Source organism: Cyprinodon tularosa, unplaced genomic scaffold, assembly GCF_016077235.1.
Source record: "Cyprinodon tularosa strain WSP-4 unplaced genomic scaffold, ASM1607723v1 ctg399, whole genome shotgun sequence".
In the NCBI taxonomy this organism is placed as follows: domain Eukaryota; kingdom Metazoa; phylum Chordata; class Actinopteri; order Cyprinodontiformes; family Cyprinodontidae; genus Cyprinodon; species Cyprinodon tularosa.
In genome coordinates, this window is record NW_024039117.1 from 490,915 (window position 1) to 513,414 (window position 22,500).

The 22,500-nt window shown below is 43.5% G+C and overlaps 1 protein-coding gene across 6 annotated transcripts in view; it reads left to right on the plus strand.

Moving 5' to 3' along the window:
• Positions 1-22,500, plus strand: part of arhgap32b (Rho GTPase activating protein 32b) — a 137,715-nt gene that overhangs the window by 101,006 nt on the left and 14,209 nt on the right. For 4 of the 6 annotated variants that reach the window (XM_038297839.1, XM_038297841.1, XM_038297844.1 and 1 more), the window contains 5 exons: positions 5,569-5,646; positions 6,483-6,564; positions 8,691-8,741; positions 8,987-9,061; positions 20,771-20,920. In XM_038297839.1, the coding sequence (XP_038153767.1) occupies positions 5,569-5,646; positions 6,483-6,564; positions 8,691-8,741; positions 8,987-9,061; positions 20,771-20,920 (436 nt within the window). The remainder of the gene's footprint in view (positions 1-5,568; positions 5,647-6,482; positions 6,565-8,690; positions 8,742-8,986; positions 9,062-20,770; positions 20,921-22,500) is intronic. The other 2 variants (XM_038297842.1, XM_038297843.1) reach the window with 2 other exon arrangements.

Genomic DNA, 22,500 nt, shown 5'->3' on the forward strand with positions numbered 1-22,500 from the left:
ATCTAGGTTCAAACTTCAAAAAGTTTCCTATGGGTAATCTTTTACACAGTGGTCTACTTCCTATGACCTCTCGGCAGAGTTGTGTACAATCATCACCAGTTTGAGACGGTTGTATACTAAAAATACAACCCCCTTTGTACGATGGACTTCCTCTGAAGGTCGGTGAAGGAGACCAAATGCGTATTCTATAACAGGTACCACAGTAGAATTACTAGAGTGCTAAGCAGTATGGTAAGGTTCCACAGAATAATTAAGAAAGTGATTTTACTTATTACTCATCTGATCTAACTATCACTTTCTTGCAATCCATTTAGAAAACAAATCTATTATAACCAAACAGAATTGAAAGGATAAATAGGTTTAGGGAAAGCACCTTTTTTAGGTCTTAAATTTCCTTGAAGATTATGTTTAGCACATATTAGACATGCTTTACAAAAGTTTTTTGCATAAAATATAAATCCATATGCTGTATAATGATGCTCAATGCTCAATCAATCCTACAATCCCCCCGTTTGAGACATGAGTGAAATCATGACTCAATATAGCAGCTCATTCAAAGAAATTTTTTTATTTGGAAGGATTGGTTTATGTTCTGGTCATATATAGGGGCCATCATGGATTTTATGATAGTTTGGCTGAATAACATGTTTGTTTCGTTGAATGTCATCCCCACTTCACATGTATTTAATAAGAAATGTTATGTTTAATGCAATGTTACGATGAAATTAGGACAGCAACTAACAATTATTTCGTAAATCGATCAGTCTATCGTTAATTCTTTCGATTAATTGGTTAGCCAAAAGTTCTGTAAAGAAGATTACTAATGACATTAAACCAGGTGAAACCAAAACATTTCCTCCTGAAGAGCTCCGGACGGAAGTTATTGACAGACAAAAACATTTTATATCGTATTTGCAAAATGTTTATAAATTTATTTTACAGTTTTGGTATGATTACTGATCCAAGTGGGTTACTCTGTCGGGGAAAGCCAGATTTTACATGTATATTATGTGTTAGAGTCTCTATACTCCATTTAATGATGAATCACTAAATTTGTTTACGAATATGTAAATAAACAATGAATATGATTCATGTTTTCAGCCACAGATAAAATACATGAGATGGGCAACACAGAGTAACTACAGCCCAGATGTTCAACTTTCATAGTGAAGTTATTATTTTTAATGAAGCATAGTAGGTAAAAATATAAGAGTGGGGTTTAACTCTGCACGATTCTATATATTCAGAAGAAAGTACTGTATTTACCGTCTGTCTCAGTTGTTCAAATAAAATCATTTACAAAGTGGAAAACAGTCCTAATTCCACATTCATCAGAGCCGGTGATACTCCAACATTGATAAACAGCATCTAGTTAGTGTAGTGCTTAAAAATGTTTATTAATGTAGCAAAATGCTCCTTTTTTCTTTAAACAATGAATTCCTCTCATCAGTACTGATGCTCATATCAAGCATAAAAAAAAAAGGCATGCATAATGCATAGTACCAATGACACCAGACCAATAGTGTCCCTACCAGGGATGGGATGCCCAGCCTCTGTCTAAGCAAAGCATAGAGCATCCCTGCCTAAGAGGTTAACTGGACATTCAGGTAAAGTCAGTACAGACAGCCGGCAGGAGAGTCCTTCAGGGTCTCTCAACCACACAAGCTGGATCTCCTGCACAGCCTTTAAATGACCTTGAGCTGATCGGACTATGACAGTCTCAGGTCCTTGGCCAGCACCTGGAATTTGTTGTTTAACAGTTGTTCTGCATGCACCACTGTCACACAGGAAAACTGTTGGGGTGCTATTCACATGTATAGTTAATACAACTAATCCTTATTTATGCATATTAATTATGTTTTTGATAAAAATGCTTTGGCTAAAATGCCATCAGAAGGCTGATAAATAGAGAGGAAAAAAGGACAAGAACAGAGGGACAAAACCTAGAACAAATAATGAATGTCTATTCTATTAACATTTCTCTATCTGTAGAATAGGACTGTTTTATAGGTTTTCTTGTCAGGGGGGGCCCCCTGCCCATCCATGCCCAGGGCCCCAAATTTCCTAAATCCGCCCCTGCCTATAGACCATCATGACAGGAAAAAATGGATTTTCAGCTGGCCCCTGACCCGCCAAAGGATTTGGCAGCTCAATTAAAGGAAACACTCAATTTCAGGTTTGGGTTCAGGGGCTGGCTGTGGGGAGATTAAGCCTCCCCCCATATCTTTTGACCAAGCCCCCACAGGTCCCCCAGAATGGGTAACCCTTGTGGAGGTGCTGGGCATAGGAGAATAAGCCGGTAGATTCTCAACTTTAGGAGCTGGCAAGACTGGGGCTGAAGCAGAAGCAGCAGCAGCACCAAGTTCATTTGGGTCTTGCTGTAAAGCTGCTTGTGCAGCTGCTTGTGCTTGCTGTAATAATGCTGAATATGGACCTACAGGTAAATCATCTTTACGATGGGTATGTGCAAGGGTATGGGTTCTTTTATTGTGGTTCTGCAGGCTCCTGTATCACACAAAATTTAACAGGAGTGCCCTGGACCATCAGAACTATTTCTGGTCTATAACATTTCTTTAAAAAAAAAATCTTCTAGGTTTAAGACATCCATATTTTCACCCTCTATCTCTCTAATAGAAAATGGTTGATCATCTAGTCATGCTGAGCTTCCTGCTTTTGTGGTTTACTTTGACAGTGTCTAGCTATGTGGCCTTTTTTTCCACATGACCAACACGCTCTGGAATTATCAGTTGAGCGTGATCCAAAATCTCTTCCCTTACACGGCCTCGGCCCCTACCTCTGGACTGCTGATAAAACACAGTGTCCTCTTCCTCCCTATAAAACACAGTGGATTCTTTATTGTGATTCTTTTTACTTTTTATGACTTTCTCTGCATGCAGGGCGTGGTTTATATACTTTTGGAGTGTTGCACCACTCATCTCTATGTGGTGACGATTTACCCATTCTTGAATTACACATTCTTCCACATCCTTCTTTGGAGAGGGAATTCCTTCTACTGCTTTTCTTTGTCTCTCCTCCCTCTCTCTGTTAGCTCTGCACTCTCCCTCTTCTCTCTGTCCTGCCAATTTCATCCAGACCATGGTTTGCATGTAACCTTCTTTTGCCATCAAAGTGTCTTTATTTTTGCTTTTTGTTTTTATTTTTTGTTGCAATTCTTTAATGTTTGCGGTGCTCAATTTACCATTAAAACCGTAGTTTTTTATCCAGTGACACAATGGCTCTACCGCCAATGGGTCATCATTTTCGACTGCTTTCCAATCTTTGCACTGGAGTTTCTCTAATAACTTCTGTTTTTCTTTACTTTGCCCCTTTCCCATTTTGAACTAAATTTGGGCCCAGTGGGTTTTCAACACCTGTCGTGTTCTAAACACTGGGGCTTCAGACAAGATGGTGATCAACGACTTTTTGTGGTAAAACTCACTTCAACCCTTACAGGTGGAGTTTTCTTGTCTACAAACATCCACAAAAGCTCACCATTTAACCCTTGTCTTTTTGGTATGAAATACAGATATCTAGTGATATCTATATTTCCTTACACACGCACACACACACACACACACACTCACTGCGCAGTTAACTTTTACTTTATTTCTGTTTACTTATTTTAAACACAGAGGACGCCGCTATCCTATGCAGAATTTAACTAGTTTACAACTCGGGGAGCCTGCCCTTACAAACTAGGGGAGCCTGCCCTCCCGCGGACTTTAACTGTTTTAAAATTTCTATTTTACCTGATAGAGTCTAGAATTGTCAGGGTTTTAGTACAAAAGGGGGACCTCGTTACCCCATGCGGAATTTAACTATTTAAGATAGAGGACACCGCCGTCCTTCACGAGGTTTAAACTGTTTGCAAAGGGGAATCTCGTGACCCCACGCTGAGAGGACTTCAAAAGGGGAATCTCGTGACCCCACGCCCTTCACTTCGATCTTTTTTTCTTTTTTTTTATATTATTATATTTTTATAAATTTTTTATATTTTATATATTTTTCTTCCAATAATTCACTCACTCCTTATTAAAAGAAAAACTACTCACAATTCTCTGCGTCCTCGAAATGCTTCAACCGTCGGACCCCAGCTTGTAAGGGAGAGACCAGTCCCGTAAAGGGTCTCTTTGCTGCGGCCGCAGGCTTATCTGGATCTCACTCACCTGCTGGGGGTCGTCGGGTATCTTGCAATCCGGCTCGAAGGACCAATTAATGTTAGGTTTAAACACCAAACACCTTATTCAGCAACCTGCACAAAGAATGACACAGAGAATTTAGTATATTTTACTTGCAAGGAGAGGGGATCAGAAACTGCATTCAGTTACAACTTCAAACCCACTCTGAAGCAGTATCTGCTCTCCAAGCCCTTTATTGAAGAAACGCCCTGATTACAATGTGGTTTCAACCGCTAAAGGGGGAGGGAACAGAACCCAGTTGAAACCAGAATTTTCGTACAACATCATACAACATCAGAGGATAAGGAGAACCCCTCTCCTTATCTAGTTGCACAGTTCTCCATTCTCCTCCACAACCTTAACGACATCTGTTAACAGCAGTCGCAGTCAACATCCCTCCTGCACAGACTTAAAAAACATTAATGACACAGCAAACAAAACTAAATGTTTTAACACTCTTTGTAATATGAGTAAGATAGAGATAACAAAATGTGTAAGTATAATATGATTAAAGTAATATGATTAAAGTAGAATAACTTATGTTCAATTAATTAACCCAACAACTCACCGCATCACCGCAGGGTTCATCTGTCCTCTGCTGCCTGTCGATACAGATGGGCAGCAGAGACCCATCCATTCACTACCTGATAATACAGCTAAAGTATTCACTCCCTGATCATAATGCTAAAGTATTCACTCCCTGATCATAATCCTAAAGTATTCACTCCCTGGTCATAATGCTAAAGTATTCACTCCCTGGTCATAATGCTAAAGTATTCACTCCCTGGTCTTAATGCTAAAGTATTCACTCCCTGATCATAATGCTAAAGTATTCACTCCCTGATCATAATCCTAAAGTATTCACTCCCTGGTCATAATGCTAAAGTATTCACTCCCTGGTCATAATGCTAAAGTATTCACTCCCTGATCATAATCCTAAAGTATTCACTCCCTGGTCATAATGCTAAAGTATTCACTCCCTGGTCATAATGCTAAAGTATTCACTCCCTGGTCATAATGCTAAAGTATTCACTCCCTGGTCTTAATGCTAAAGTATTCACTCCCTGGTCAGTTAGGTATTGGTACCCCATATTGTTAAGTCATTCACACCCCTAGTTTTAATGCTAAAGTATCAGTACCACTCATATGGCTAAACTGTTCCCACCCCTGGTCACATGGCTATGCATGCATCCAGAACACTCATCCTGAACTGCATGGGTCAGATGATTCTGCTTCAGCTCTTAGAATGAGTCCAGAACCATCTCTCATGGTTTGGAACCTGAAACTGTTTTCAGAGTTTAGCAGTTTGTAGAAGCAGATCATGTTTTTGCTCCACAGTGTTTGATGATGGCTTCAGAACCTTCCTTTTCCTCCTGTTGTTTTCCTGCAGGTTGGAGACATCGTGTCTGTGATCGACATGCCACCCAAAGAGGACACCACATGGTGGAGGGGCAAGCATGGCTTCCAGGTACAAGCACTGCAGATATCCACCAATATCTGTCATCTCAACTGTTTCCCACCTGCCTCTATAGCTGAGGAGCCCTCAGCATTGAGGCTGTGTGGTGCAGAGCCTGGTGGATCACAGCAGTATTTAAGGAATCTCTGATGGTGAGGAGCTGGAATCATGGTTAAGATCCTAAAGGGAACCAGAACAAATGTGCTCTCAGCTTCTGTCTGAGCTCCATTGCATCAGAATGAGGATCCAGCAGCACCTGCTAAAGGCCTGTTGGGCTCTGTCTTTATTAGAGGGCTCTGGACTGTATCCCAGTCTGACCTGCTGATCCCAGTCTGACCAGTGTATAACTTTTGTCCAAAAGGCAGCCAGTTTGTTTCCAGCCTGTTTCAGCCTTCCTGTTATCTGCGTCCACTCCTACTCTCTCACAGCGTGCAATGAAAGGACGGCTAGCTGTGAATCTTCTCCAGTCGTCACCATCATCTTCCTCTTTCTCTCGATCAGTCTGGGGCTGAATGATCAGGGCTGATCAAACTGAAGCCGGTCTGCATTTGGTCACCAGTTGATTTATGTTTTTATCCTTATGCATCTATTCCCTTAGATAAAAAGAAACATAAATTTATTTGACTGAAACGTGACCTGATTTCTAGAGCATCAGACTGGCTGAGGACAGCTGCTCCACCTGTACTCTACAGGATCTAAAGCATTATAAGAAATCTGTTGTCACCATAGTGATGGTTAAAGCAGCTACTGAGTTCAGTAAAGGAATGAAGTATAGAAAGGTTTGAGTGTGAACGCTGCAGCCCAGTCCTCCTGTCACCACAGCTCTCCCTCTGCTCTCCTCCCTTCAGGTGGGCTTCTTTCCCAGTGAATGTGTGGAGCTCATCAATGATAAAGTGCCGCAGTCCATGACCAACTCTGTGCCAAAACCAGGTACCGCTCTTCCTCCTGCTCCTCTTCCTGCTGTGTGCTTTGGATGGTTGTTAGAATCGGCCCCCTTCTCATGTCAGATTGACCCAATTAAAGGCTACCCCCACCCCCACCACCCCCCAGCCCCAGCTGTTTAGATTATTATTAAGATACAACCCCATTCAGAACCAAACCTGCGTCTGGTCTCTGGACCGTCATGTGGTTGAACGCCAGGTTCCAGCCAGGAAAAATTAGAAGGTTTACTGGTTTTACTAGAGCCAAAGTTTTCTGGTTTATTTCTCCCAGTAAAAAAAAAAGGAATGCTACTAATGCCAACCCACCACTACCCCTCACCCCCCACCACACACTCTCTACTTTCATTGATGCATCGTTTTCTTCTCTCACAGGATGTTGCATATCTGCATTCTTTTTAATCAGAGCTCTAACCTAATGTCCTGAATTTACTGATCACCTGCACCACAGGTGATGAACGTCACATTGGCCGTTTCTCAGTTCACAAGAACGCCAGTATGTTCTCAACAAGTCCGTTCTCGCCAAGAACCCAGGAAAGTCTGGACTCTGGGAGAACGGGAGCACGCAGAATAAATCTGGGTCAACTGGAACAGATGCGTAGGGATGACATCACCACATTCAAAGCTAGTCTAGAGCTGCATTTCTCCTCCCGTTACTAATAGTCTCTAGAAAATAATAATTTATGACTTTTTTTTTATTTAGTTAGGAAATAATAATGAACACAGTCAGATAAACACAAATCAAATGAACATTTTGCCAAATAAACCAATCAAACCTCCATCAGAGCCAGTGGTACTTCACCTACGGCTATGCAGAGAGAGGGCTGCTGCAGACGGGCTAACGTTAGCCCTGGCTGCTGCTGACGGGCTAAGGTTAGCTCTGGCTGCTGCAGACGGGCTAACCTTTAGCCCTGGCTGCTGCAGACGGGCTAACCTTTAGCCCTGGCTGCCGCAGACGGGCTAACCTTTAGCCCTGGCTGCTGCAGACGGGCTAAGGTTAGCTCTAGCTGCTGCAGACGGGCTAACCTTTAGCCCTGGCTGCTGCAGACGGGCTAACGTTGGCCCTGGCTGCTGCAGCCGGGCAAACCTTAGCCCTGGCTTCTGCAGACGGGCTAACGTTGGCCCTGGCTGCTGCAGACAGCCTAACCTTAGCCCTGGCTGCTGCAGACGGGCTAACGTTAGCCCTGGCTGCTGCAGACGGGCAAACCTTTAGCCCTGGCTGCTGCAGACGGGCAAACCTTTAGCCCTGGCTGCTGCAGACGGGCTAACCTTTAGCCCTGGCTGCTGCAGACGGGCTAACCTTTAGCCCTGGCTGCTGCAGACGGGCTAACCTTTAGCCCTGGCTGCTGCAGACGGGCTAACCTTTAGCCCTGGCTGCTGCAGACGGGCTAACCTTTAGCCCTGGCTGCTGCAGACGGGCTAACCTTTAGCCCTGGCTGCTGCAGACGGGCTAACCTTTAGCCCTGGCTGCTGCAGACGGGCTAACCTTTAGCCCTGGCTGCTGCAGACTTGCTAACGTTAGCCCTGGCTGCTGCAGACGGGCTAACGTTAGCCCTGGCTGCTGCAGACGGGCTAACGTTAGCCCTAGCCGCTGCAGATGGGCCAACGTTAGCCCAGGCTACTAGAGACGGGCTAACCTTAACCCTAGCTGCTACAGACGGGCTAACGTTAGCCCTAGCCGCTGCAGACGGGCTGACGTTAGCCCTGGCCACTGCAGAAGACATCATCATCATCTCAAATGATCTTAAAACGTACGTTTATTGAACAGCAGCAACAGAAAAGAGAACTTTTAACTTAATACTCTGAGCTCTGTGAGCGCTAACCTGGAAGCTGCTGCTGCCGCAGTGCATGCTGGGACAGCTGTCAGTCTGGAGAACGGACAAGTCAACTAAAGAGGGAGGGGCCAGAACTACATCCGGGGACTTTGTCCGTTCTCGGTCTGCTGTTCTTGTGAATTGAAACAGGCTGAGGACGTTTCAGGAGAACACATGAGGACGCGTATTGAGAAACGGCTACTGTCTGCGCTGCTGTGCTTGTTTGCGTTGTTCATGATGTTAGCCGGTTTTAGCATGTCTCCGTTTGTTTAGCATGCCTCTGACTGTGACTCCTCTGCCTCAGCCTCCCCCTCCTCCGGCCTGCCGCCTGCTTCATGGAGTCTCTTCCCCCCCTGTGCGTGTTGGTATACACACCTCACCTGTCTTGAGTATTCAGCCTCACTCACCTGCATCTGAACACACACTAGATCATTCAGCCTGTAACCTTAATCGGCAGATGAATTCAGTTAGAACACATAAGGACTCGGCTGCTTTGTTACCCGACTTAAAGTGCTTTTCTCCCTTTGATTTTCTCATGTCTCCATCATCCTCCATCCATCCCAATGTGTTGGTCCATCCGTCCATGGGAATTGCATGCAGACTTGGAGATGGAGAGTGTAATGCCGGACAGTGCATGGGTGGCCGACCCGCTAAACCACTACAATCTGAGCTCAGGTAGAGATATCCCCCCCGCAATCCTGGTGTTTTTTCTGCCAGTTCCAAACTTCACAGACCCTCCTCCCCTCTCCTGGTGATGGTAGCTCTGTGCGTCTCTGGTGTTTCGCTGACTTGTCTTAAAGGTTTTCTTTGTTTTTAGGTAGTTTTATTGGTAGAAAACATTTTAAACATCAGTTGTTTTCACATACCTGAATGTAAAATGTGTTTTCCTTACATTTTCTGTTCCCTTTTCACCTCCGGGTCTCAGCTTTGGACCCATACCTCCCACTCCTCCTCTAAACGTCTTACCATCTTGGTAAGACGCTTAGAATCCAGATGCTCAACTGTTAGCAGTTCTCAGCTTTAACTTTCTCCAGTTAAATGGTCCAAAACAATAAGGATTCAGTCCATAGTTGGCTTCGGTCTTCTGCTGTCCGTCCTATTAATCCCTCCAGCTCCAGTCTGTCCTGCATTTCTCCCAGTGTACCTGGCGGCCTCCTGCTGATGCATGCAGTGTGCTGTGCGTTCCACAGGAGATTATCTGAGTGGTTGCTGGATGTCCTGAAGACTTCATCCCTGTCAGTTCAGTTTATGTGTGTGGCTTCAAGTCACAAACCATCGTATCAATCAGACAGGATCATCCAGTCAGATTAAAGGTTCAACGTTTTCTATTAAAGGAAAAGCAGCTGATTGCATCCATTCATTGACTTTTCTGGATCCTCTGCTCCTGGATGAGCAGGTTGAGACGGTAGATATTGATCCTTCAGCAATCCCTCACACAGAGCATGCATGTGGTGACAGTGGAGAGGAAAAACCTCCAGCAGAACCAGAACCAGGCTCAGAATGAGCAGCCATCTGCTGAGGTTGACTGGGGTTCAAGGAGACAGAATTGGCACTATAGAAATAAACTGAAATCAATTGAATAAACTGGAATATTGCAATGTTTATGTTCATGTTGTTGTTGATAGAAGCAGAGAGATGACAGGAAGAGGAAAGGTGCTCCTGGTTGTGTTTGTCTCTGTGTGGGGGAAAGCCGTCTGTTTTTGGTGGAAGGTGAAAGGTTGCTGCAGGAACGTATGGTGGTGCGCTAGGTCTCCACCAGCCTGGATTTATTTCATCTGTTCACAATGAAGGCCCTATAAACCCATCCAAGAATCGTTAAAGCTTTGTCCTGGGAGACTCGGTCTCTCCGTCTCCCTCTCCATAGCGACTGGAAGAACACATTCCTGCAGGGAACCACACGGCTCTGGAAAAATCTCCTCGCTCTGCCTAGATCCACTTCCCCCTCTGCCAACTATTGCTGGATGGAAACCGTTGGCACGCAGCTGTCTCCGATCGAATCAAACGTGCAGCTCGTGCCGTTAATCCGTACCGCTGCTGGAACTGGGATTAGAATCTGCTTCCCTACATTAATAGTGGGGCTTTGTGTTTGAAATTCATTAGAAATGAGCAAGTCGGAACTTTAGATGAATAGTGGCCGTTAGATATCTTTGCTCTCCAGACGGCCCAGTAGACCTGACCCAGATGCACAGTCTGCTATTATCTGCTTTCCTCTTCATCGCGTTGGGGAACCGACGACTCGGCAGCTGTGAGCAAATCCCAGCCAAGACAGCTGGTTATGTGAGGCAGAGGAAGGGAGACGGGGAGAGAATGTGAGAGACAGAGTGTGATTTGTCTCCCGTTTTCAAGGATTTCAGATCATTTCCTGTTGCTGTGAAAATATGCAGGCTGCTTTGTGTAATATGTTGCAGTGGCGCCTCAGTAAGGGACTGTTGTTGCTTTGACAGAAGCTTCGTCACAATCAGACACCATTTTATCTGCATTGTATTGGTTTAGACCAACATGGAGTAGAGGAGACGCTGTTTTTCACACTGGATGGGAAACATCTGAACACATGATTGATGCAAATTCTACCTTTGTTTTTGATCTCGACTTTGACTAGACCGTTCAGGCACATAAGTACGCTTTGATCTAAAGCAGCCTTTCTGGTAAAATGATTCCAACTTATTAAACTTCAAACCTCATAGAAGGTCAGGATGTGAAACCTCAGAAGGTCAAAGTTGACCTTAACACCGATGTTCAGATGGAAGGAGAAGTCAAAATGCTCACATTAAGCTGTTCTTTGGGATTCCTGCAAATAGGAACAAAAACAAGCGGACCAAACTTGAAGACATTTATTTGGTCAAGTTTCAGTTTCTTAAAAAGGTTTTCCAGTGATAAGTTTGAGCTCGCAGCTGGAGGGTAAAGTGTTCTGGAGCTTTGTTGACTGCAGTCCAGCTTTTTCCTTCAGAGTCAATTCTATTCAGATTATTTCTATAGCTCCAATTCCCAACACGTGTCATCTCAGGTCACTTTCCAGTTCAACCAGATCATCCAGTCACATTGATTCAAAGTTTTCTATCTAAGGAAAACCAGCTGATTGCATCGACTCATTGACTCTTCAGCAATCCCTCACACTAAGCATGCCTGTAGCGACAGTGGAAAGGAAAAACTCTCTTTGAACAGGAAGAAACCTCCAGCAGAACCAGGCTCAGTGTGAGCGGCCATCTGCTGAGGCCCACTGGGGTTCAAGGAGACAGAAGCAGACATAGAAAAAGAAGCATAGATACAAAAGGCAACTGTCAACCAGCTCCACAGGCGGCCCCGTCCAGGAAACACACAGCCAGGCAGACGAGCTCCGAGCCAGCTCCCATGTCAGAGGATGAAGAGAGCACATCCAGTTAGTCACAGTCAGAGAAACAGGACTACACTGGAAAACAGGCCAAGCTCCAACATCTAGAAACAAAGGTTTTGATGGCAGCAGGACTAGGGCTGCAACTAACAATTAATTTAAAAATTGATGAATCGGACAAAAATGTTTTTTTTATATTAACCTCTTTATTCCAAAATAAACATTTTAGACAGAACAAACAAGCACACAAGTACAGGTTGCTCATTAACTGCACTGGTGCAATATGAAAAATAAATGTTTGTGTTAAAACTACGCAAACTTACATGAGAAATGTAGCTGTACATCCACAAAATATAGGCTACTTTGTTTCATAAAGCGCAAAAAAAGACATTTTTGTTTTTAAAAGCCTCTAAGGGGTTCAAACAATAGGCCCCCCCATTTCAACAACTGAGTTTTTTTAGACTAGAAGAGTTCTGCCTTTTAAGACAGGAAAGTATAGCAGTTAAAGTTGCTACTTGAGAAAATACTGAACCATAGAGATAAAAATAGCCCTGTGATTCAAATTATAAACTGTATTTGGAATAAAAATGAGAGAACTAGGGGTGCTAAAAAACACATCCTCCAAAGACAGATATTTACATGGGAATGTGGCAGATAATTAATTGACATATTACTGATCTTGCTGGATTTTATTCTGCTTTACTTCCATAAATTGCAGGATCTTCTTTACTTTATCTTTGCCAGAAGATTTAAACTTTAAAAGCCTTGCCCTCATAATTTGCAAGTTAATTTATTTATAAAGAAAATATAAACGCTGCTTAAGCTAATTCAAAGGAAATTAAAAGTAAAATAAGTAGCCAACCTTATCACTGTCTGTAACCTACTAACAAGCTAAGGAAAGCATCAGATGAGCTACCTGAGAAACTAACGTTACGTTTCCCCTCTTTAAAATGAAACAAACATGGTCGCTCACCCTGCTGATCAGCTCTCTTCACTGCCATTGAAGGCTCCAACGTGTTTTCTTTTCAGGTGCTGCGTCATAACAGTGGTGCTTCCGTGTTATGTTAATTTGTTTTTACAAAAGTTTCCTGTTACGATTTTTTTCACATTACAAAGCGCAGGCTATTTTAATTATTGTGATCAATTTGCGCCGTCAATCCCGGCGCATGCACGCTTCATTTGCAGTCTGGACGCTGAGGGTAAACATCCGCTGACTGCAGCGCTGAGAGGGACTCCTGCAGGAGAACGGGGTTGGGATGGGGGAGGCGCCCTACGCAGCAGCTGCCGCTGAAAGACAAGAGTAGGAATGATACATGCTTTCACGTAAGAGTCTCCAAAAGCCGCCAGTGACACCGTAAAAAGTCGCCAGATTTGTCGCTAGTCACTTTTAAAAAAAATAGTCGCTGGAGGGGTCTGAAAAGTTGCTAAATATAGCGACAAACTCGCTGAGTTGGCAAAACTGCACCTGCAGCACTGGCTCGCTCTGCAGTATTTTTTTTCTGCCCCCGTTTCAATCAAGTGGCAGTGATGATGACGGCGGCGGATGACGCATTAATTGCGCAACACAACTAATCGATGAAATTCGTTGCCAACGCTTTTAAAAGTCGATTTTTATCGATTTTATCGATTCGTTGTTGCAGCCCTAAGCAGGACAGCTGATATTTCTCTCCTTCCTGCATTTAGCTCCTTCCATACTCCCATTGACTCCGCTCAGTTCTGCGATGTTGGTTCCCATCTTCACATGATGGATCAAAGGTCATGTCGGAGCCTTCAGTCTTCTCCACAGCTTCCTCCCTGACCCATCTGTCGGGTTCCTGGGTCTCCATCAGAGTGGTTCCAGTGCTCACCCAGTGGGGGGGCTAACTGGCTGGAGAACCGTTCGATAGTCAATCCTTTTCTGTTTCATTCGGTGCCACAGCGAAGGACAGATGAGCATGGAGGAAGTTCACCTGCAGAAAGTAGAACATTTCTCTAAGTTTCTTTTTAAACTGAGAATCAACCCAGTTTAAGGGTGGAGTACCCAGAAACTGCACTAAAGAGAATCACTAGTAAAGGCAAAGTCCGGCCATTATTTATACCTAAAATTAATACGTTTGTGGTGATTTAATAAATTTAGCATAATCGGTAAAAAAACAAACAATCATTTTCATGGTGATTACTGAGTCTGGGAGCGGCCATTTTTGTCCAAATATAGTAACCCCTCCCTCCTGCCATCATCCAGCAGTGACGTCACGGTGCGGTAAGCCTAGCGCCATTCTCCCCGCTATACAAGCTAAATCAATGGGAACTACTAGACACATCTGCAATCAACAACAATTATTGAAGATTTCCAGAGGACTTCACCATTGAAATTCACCAGAGCTATAGTGAATCTGACAATGCCCACGTGCATGGCAGCTGGATGCTGGAATACATTGGGTAAAAGTGAAAATAAAGAGTTATTCCACCTTTCTGATTCCTGATCCTCCACGGACGGGTTGGTCGTTGGATCGCCAACTTGAAGAGGGAGGATTTGCCATCGAACTTCTGGCCAGAGAAAAAACCCGTAATATGTAGCCAACATTTGGAAGAAGAATGTTTTCAAGATGACTTGGATAATAGCGCGTTGTGACAAACACCAGATACAGCACTGGGACTTGATCAACAGCCGATACCGCACCGTGACGTCACAAATTTGATTTGATGGTTATTTATGTTCTGGTTTTATACACACACTACCGTTCAAAAGTTTGGGGTCACCCAAACAATTTAGTGTTTTCCTGAAAAGTCCCACTTATTCACCACCATACGTTGTGAAATGAATAGAAAATAGAGTCAAGACATTGAAAAGGTTAGAAATAATGATTTGTATTTGAAATATGATTGTTTTTACATCAAACTTTGCTTTCATCAAAGAATCCTCCATTTGCAGCAATTCCAGCATTGCAGACCTTTGGCATTCTAGCTGTTCATTTGTTGAGGTAATCTGGAGAAATTGCACCCCACGCTTCCAGAAGCAGCTCCCACAAGTTGGATTGGTTGGATGGGCACTTCTTGCGTCCCATACGGTCAAGCTGCTCCCACAGCAGCTCAATGGGGTTCAGATCTGGTGACTGCGCTGGCCACTCCATTACCGATAGAATAGCAGCTGCCTGCTTCTGCTCTAAATAGTTCTTGCACAATTTGGAGGTGTGTTTAGGGCAGTGGTTCTCAAACTTTTTCTGTCATTCCCCACTTTGGACAAGGGGGAATTTTCAAGCCCCGCCTGTCCCCATCGCCCCAACACAATGCTAATGAAATATGCAACAATCTTAAAATGTTCCAATTTTATTGAAGTAACAAGTAGTATCTAAATACAAACTATCTACATCAAATAACAGCAAGCTCAAAAATAAAGAAAATAAAAATGCAGCTGTGTCAAAATTTGTATCAAGCTCAAAGATAGAAAAAATTAAAGTGCCACTCTGCAATCTGTTAATAAAAGAAAATAAGTGGAATCCATCTGGCAATACAGGTCTATTTATCCCTGCATTAGTGGCTGCAATGAGCCTGTTTTGCATAGCACAGTTTCTCAAAACGGGGTTGCAGGCTTGATACTGCCACTCTCAAGTCATGCTCAATGTTCAGCTGAGATCTGTATTTTGTTTTCAGTGAAGCAACAGTTGAAAAGCCCATCTCACAGAGATATGATGTGGCAAAGGGAAGAAGAATGCACACAGCTCTCTGCCCAATGAGTGGATACTCCCTCTCCACTCCAAACCAGAATTCACTATTAGTCTGAGCATTAAACCTGAGCCTCAGGGTGGAGTCAGACGTCATTTCAATAAACTGGTCCTATTTATTTAAGATAAAATATTTCAAATTCAGTTATTTATGATCAACCTGCGCCGCCAATCCATGTGCGCAAAGCATGTGCGCTTTATTTGCAGTCTGGACGCTGAGGGTAAACATGCTGTGTCTCTGACTGCAGCGCTGAGAGGGACTCCTGCGATAGCGGGGGAGAACGGGGTTGGGACGGAGGAGGCGCCCCACGGCAGCACCTGCCGCTGGAGGACAAGAAAAGGAACGATACGTGCTTTCACGTAAGAGTCTCCAAAAGTCGCTAATTTGTCGCTAGTCGCTTTTTTGAAAAAGAGTCGCTGGAGGGGTCTGAAATATAGCGACAAAGTCGCTGAGTTGGCAACACTGGGGCGCGAAAGTTTATTCCGTTACAAATAATATGCCGACGTCACGTCAGTCACTATTTTGGCACTTCAGTTCCAGGTGAAATTTTTCTCATATCTAATGTTCTTTTAATTAGACTGCATGTAGGCTAGTAATGATTACTTTGTGGGTTTGATTGTTCTAAAAAGCGGCAACATACAGCTATAAGGACAGTTTGCTCTCACACGTTCTACATTTATAGTCTCACACACACACACACACACACCGGAAGTTGGCGCGCCCCACCTGTCACGTCTCAATTCTCCACCAGTGGGTCGCGCCACACACTTTGAGAACCGCGGGTTTAGGGTCATTGTCCTGTTGTAGGATGAAATTGGCTCCAATCAAGCGCTGTCCACTGGGTATGGCATGACGTTGGAGTGATAGCCTTCCTTATTCAGAATCCCTTTTACCCTGTACAAATCTCCCACTTTACCAGCACCAAAGCAACCCCAGACCATCACATCACCTCCACCATGCTTAACAGATGGCGTCAGGCATTCTTCCAGCATCTTTTCATTTGTTCTGCGTCTCACAAACGTTCTTCTTTGTGATCCAAACACCTCAAACTTGGATTCATCCGACCACAACACTTTTTTCCAGTCTTCCTCTGTCCAATGTCTGTGTTCTTTTGCCCATATTAATCTTTCTCTTTTATTGGCCAGTCTCAGATATGGCTTTTTCTTTGCCACTCTGCCCTGAAGCCCAGAATCCTGCAGCCGCCTCTTCACTGTAGATGTTGACACTGGTGTTTTGTGGGTACTATTTAATGAAGATGCCAGTTGGGGATCTGTGAGGCGTCTGTTTCTAAAACTAGAGACTCTAATCTACTTATCTGCTTGCTCAGTTGTGCAACGCGGCCTCCCACTTCTTTTTCTACTCTGGTTAGAGCCTGTTTGTGCTGTCCTCTGAAGGGAGTAGTACACACCATTCTAGGAAATCTTCAATTTCTTAGCAATTTCTCGCATGGAATAGCCTTCATTTCTAAGGACAAGAATAGACTGTCAAGTTTCAGTTTTCAAGTTTTCTTTTTCTGGCCATTTTGAGCGTTTAATTGACCGCACAAAGGTGATGCTCCAGAAACTCAATCTGCTCAAAGGAAGGTCAGTTTTGTAGCTTCTGTAACGAGCTAAACTGTTTTCAGATGTGTGAGCATGATTGCACAAGGGTTTTCTAATCATCAATTAGCCTTCTGAGCCAATGAGCAAACACATTGTACCATTAGAACACTGGAGTGATAGTTGCAGGAAATGGGCTTCTATACATCTATGTAGATATTACACCAAAAACCAGACATTTGCAGCTAGAATAGTCATTTACCACATTAGCAATGTATAGAGTGTATTTCTTTAACGTTAAGACTAGTTTAAAGTTATCTTCATTGAAAAGTACAGAGCTTTTCCTTCAAAAATAAGGACATTTCAATGTGACCCCAAACTTTTGAACGGTAGTGTATTTATACATTATCTTTGTATATATATAAATAGACTTTATGCATCCTTTACTTTGCTTAAGCTCTAATGTGACTAACGTTAAAACTAGGGATAAGGTTGTAATAATTCAGCAAGGCAACAGGTCTGGCTTTGTTGTAGATAAGTATCTGTTGACTTATCTCTCTCCTTACTGTGGGTGAATCATTTCCATAACGCCAGATTAAAGAGGAGAAGCATCAATCAGCCTTAAGGCTTTGCATATCCGGTCATAAAGGTTTTTATGATGTCGTAATAAATGAATGTTTTTGTTCACCTGACTGTGTCCTTACCCAGCTGCAAAGGACCGCAGGACTTTTCTGTCCTCATTGGTAGAACCTGGTAGAAGCCGTCAGGCGCCTCACTGCCAATCTTTACAGACAGCTTTAGAACAAACAGAACCATGGTGAAGATTCTCAGTCATCAAGGTCAGAGTCATTCCAAAAAAAGTTAAAAACAATCCACTGAATTTTGTTTCTAAGTTTGAAAACGTTTCTCTTCCATCCAGGAAGCCTTTTCAATTCAAAATGTCAGAAATAGCGTTTAGTTCCAGGTTTTATCCAGCAGCTCAACAAAGCCTGGTTTGTGTTTAGAAAACATGCAAATAGAAACAGATGAACGGGTCCCCCCCTTTGGAATGGGGGTCGTTTGGTTTCTTTGTTAGCCTGCAATGCTCCATACCTGTCTATGTCTCTGAAAGGGGGTCGTTAGAGGGAATTATTGGCCTCGCTGATGAAAAAAAATCATATAATTGGTGTATTAACCCTTCGTTTGAGCAGGTAAATAAGACTATCGGCCAATGGAATGAAGGGTGTTGCTCTAAAATAGGATCATTAGATATTATTCATTCCTCTCGCCCATTGACAGCTGGAGATCACCATCAACCATGATGGAAAATGGATGAATTGACATTATTCAGTTAAATTGGCTTTATTTTATCTGACTCTTATCAGAAATCATCTAACTCTGTTGGCAAACTGCCTTACTAACTGGATCAAATCAAGGGAGGATAGTGTCATTTCAAGATAAATGGACTTTATGTGTGACGGTTCTTAGTAGATTAGCTATAGCTTTGGAAAAACTGCTGCTGCACTTTGCTTTGTCCACTGATTTCTATTTATACCCTGGATTGCTGATTACCCATTGGTAGTTTGGGGTTGAAGTGAAGCCACCGGCTGCCATATTGGTACAGATTGGTCACAATGTAAACAATACGTGCCCCGCAGCATCAAACAAAGATGATGTTCTCATTTTCAGGGGGACTTAAGACTTTTAAAATAAAGATAATTTCATCACTTTGACACACTGGCTGTTTCATTGCATCAGCAGATGGATTTGATTTCATTTCCAGGCAGGCTGATCTTCCACCATCCAGACAATGAACATCTTGGATGTTCTCACTGCTGTGGTTCACTTTTAGATTTCAGTGATGCCTTCACTGACCCTCATTTGTATGTGTTGGTTAGTGTATTGATGGGTTTAAAGGTGGAAAAATATCATCTCAGTTATAGTATTGAGAACAGTTTAGTTAAAGAGGAAACTTTGAAATATTATAACAGAAAAAAATCTGTTTAAATTCCTGCGTTACACTGCAGAGGCACCGAATGGGGGGAAAGGTCAGGAAGGCCCCAAAAGACGAAAACATATGTCCCACTAGATATTTTAAATATAAGAAGAAAATCCCGCAGCAAAATAAATAATCTTTATGCTCTCCCTGATCTTTCAGGATTAAAGAACAGAACAAAGGATGATTTTTGATCTAAAGTTTAAATTTAAAGCTACAGTGTGTAATAATTACAGGGATATACAGTCAGAAATGTAATATATTATACATAACTATGTTATTTATCATCATCTACGAGCTCAGCCGCTTAACCTTAATATTTGCGTTGCCTTAGAATTCGTTATTTATAATTACATAGGAGCGGGTCTCGCAGCCATGGAGGCAGACATCTTTGCGCTACGGCAGCGCAGAGCCAACAAACTAGCGATTGCGAGATCGCCCATTACGCTCGAAAGTAACTACGGCAAGTTGAGAGAGATGAACTGAGACGGTACTGAACAATAGATGGCAGTATTAAAATTATCTATGTAAACAAACCTCATCACTTGAGAAGGTAGGTGATGCGGACGTGGAAGACATTTTGTCCCTTAACGCTCGGCGTACTGTTGGGGGGGAGAAGCGGTGGGGGGGAGATGTTCATGTTGCTGCGGTCTGCAGTCTGGACGTTAGATGTCGCTAAAAATTACACACTGTAGCTTTAATGTAAATGTAACTTTTTCGTGTGAGGAAAATTTCATTCGTTAAAATTATACAGTAAAAATTAATTATGTAATTAAAAAAATTAATTGAAAATGTCTTTCATGGGGCCCCAAATTCCTGGCGGCACCCTTGTTTCACTGTAAATGGAGTTAAAATAAAAGCTAAGGGCTTAGAGGTGGAGTCCGAGTGCACTTGAACGCTTCACGAGGTGACGCTCTGTGACGTCAGAGGCGGTGGTCGGGTCTCCGGTCCGCAGCTCTTGCTCTACTGAAGAGGTTCAGTTCTGGCTGACTTTGTTCTGGCATGGAGAGCAGGTAGGAACCGGTTTGGACCGGTCCGGTTCGGGTTTCCCTCGGTATCATAGTGGACATTTATAGGACAGAACGCGCTTCTCTGGTCACAAACCGGCTTCCGTAGCTGCATTAGTTTATATTTTAAACAGCCTTTAGTGTTTGGGAGGTAAAGCTGATCAGTTTGGAGGATAAAGGAGCTTGGAGTTTATTTATACTTTTATTATTATTATATAAAATAATAAAATTCTGAATTAAACGGAACCAGAACTGGGAGCTGCTGTTTGTTTTCTGCATCTTTTCATGAACAGATAAATGTTTTATGATGAAATGAAACTTTTGTCCCCAGTGTGATGTCATGGCGCCAGAGGAGCAGCTGTGAGCTCAGCTGTCTTTTCATTGGTGGACACTGCTCTGTTGTTTGCAGATGTGAGCAGCTGGAAACACTGCCAGGCTTCATCTCCTCACACCAGCCCAGCAAACATGGCTGCAGCTCTATTCTCATTAAACTCTTTGTTCTTTGCAGCAAATAATAAAAGTCTGTTTTATTTGCTGAACAATCAGAAATTATTTAGCTTTAGGGAAAAAATGTTCTTATTTTTTTGTTTTTTGATTTTATTGAGGTTTTCTGAGCTGCTGGATGTAGAAACCTTAAAACTTTCTGTTATTTCCTGAAGACAACAAGGAAAATATTTCTAATTTCCTGTTGAGCAGCTGGATGAGCAGCGGCCTGCAGCAGAGAGAGACTCACATGTTCCAGTCGCTGCTGCAGATGCTTAGAAAAGACCAGATTATGGAGGAGTTACAGGATTGGACCCGGGCGGTTCTTCTGACCCGTTTCTCTCCTTGCAGTGTCTAAGAAGCACGGTAAGCTGATCACCTTCCTGCGCTCCTTCATGAAGTCCAGGCCCACCAAGCAGAAGCTGAAGCAGCGGGGGATCCTGAGGGAGCGCGTGTTCGGCTGCGACCTGGGAGAACACCTGCTCAACTCGGGACATGACGGTAAGCTCCGCCCCCATCTTTGACCTGCAGGTTCAGAGCGACCTGAGACGGAAACACAGAGTTCTGGTTCTGCTCAGACCAACTCTGACCTTCCAGCCTCAGATCAGTTCCACCTTAAGACTTCATCCTTTTCTATCAACTCAAACGTTTCCAAAGTCTGACGTCGATTAGATCAGATGTAGTCACAGATTTGTTGGAGGCTGCCAGCAGATTGATTTGATTAGATTATGACCAGGGATTAATCCATCTAACACAGATTATCACCTGAGGCCCGTTTCACTGAACTGAGAGGGTGAATGAAACCAGGATTTTCTGTATATCCTGGATTAAATAAGCCTCGATTTACCTTAGCACATCTGTAGGAGCCATAAATAAAAAGATGTTTTGATGCTCGTATGTCTGGTTTATAGCTGTTATGGTTTTGTTTTTATTTGTTGCTTTGGTTGTTTGTTTGTGGGAGAATAGATCAATTAGATTGGGAGGAGTGTTGTAATTGGGCAGATAACTCACCTGTGGGAGTGTCACTGGCAGAGAGTGGGTGAGTGGGCCGCTGTATTTTTTGTTGACCGCAATGCAAATCGCTGTAATCTACGTTTTGACAAGTTATATTTTGGATATGTCGTTTATGCCTTTGATGTGAATAAAGTTCACATCAGCACCACATTGATCTCAGCGGATTCCTTTTTTGAACAAGCGCGTCAGACAAGAAATGGCACGTTGCTGCAAAAGCATCTGTTACCATGGTAACCGATGTAGATGGCCTGCTTCAGAACCAGGCCAACAGCCTGGCTTTGATAATCCTGCAGCCTGGTTTTGTTTCCTTATCTGCCTACGTTAAAAACCTTAAATTATTTTAACATTATTCAGGTGGCGTGTAGCATTATTAACTGTAACTGTTCGAGGTGTTTTTAAAGATGGCTGCTGTTCTAAATTTGACGTAAAGGGACCAGATGGTCTGATAAATAACCAAAAATGTCTTCATGATGAACATCATGAAGCTCCAAACACACCTCAATTCCTCTACGGTGGTGTTCACGTCAGAGTCCAGGTCAAAGTCCTTGGTCAGAGTACTTGGTCAGAGTCCTGGTCAGAGTCCTGGTCAGAGTCCTGGTCAGAGTCCTGGTCAAAGTCCTGGTCAGAGTCCTGGTCAGAGTCCTGGTCAGAGTCCTGGTCAGAGTCCTTGGTCAGAGTCCTGGTCAGAGTCCTGGTCAGAGTCCTGGTCAAAGTCCTTGGTCAGAGTCCTTGGTCAGAGTCCTGGTCAGAGTCCTGGGTCAGAGTCCTTGGTCAGAGTCCTGGGTCAGAGTCCTTGGTCAGAGTCCTGGTCAGAGTCCTGGTCAGAGTCCTGGGTCAGAGTCCTTGGTCAGAGTCCTTGGTCAGAGTCCTTGGTCAGAGTCCTGGTCAGAGTCCTTGGTCAGAGTCCTGGTCAGAGTCCTTGGTCAGAGTCCTTGGTCAGAGTCCTTGGTCAGAGTCCTGGTCAGAGTCCTGGGTCAGAGTCCTGGTCAGAGTCCTTGGTCAGAGTCCTGGGTCAGAGTTTAGGTCAGAGTCCAGGTCAGGCCTACTGCCCAGTAAATCATGTATTT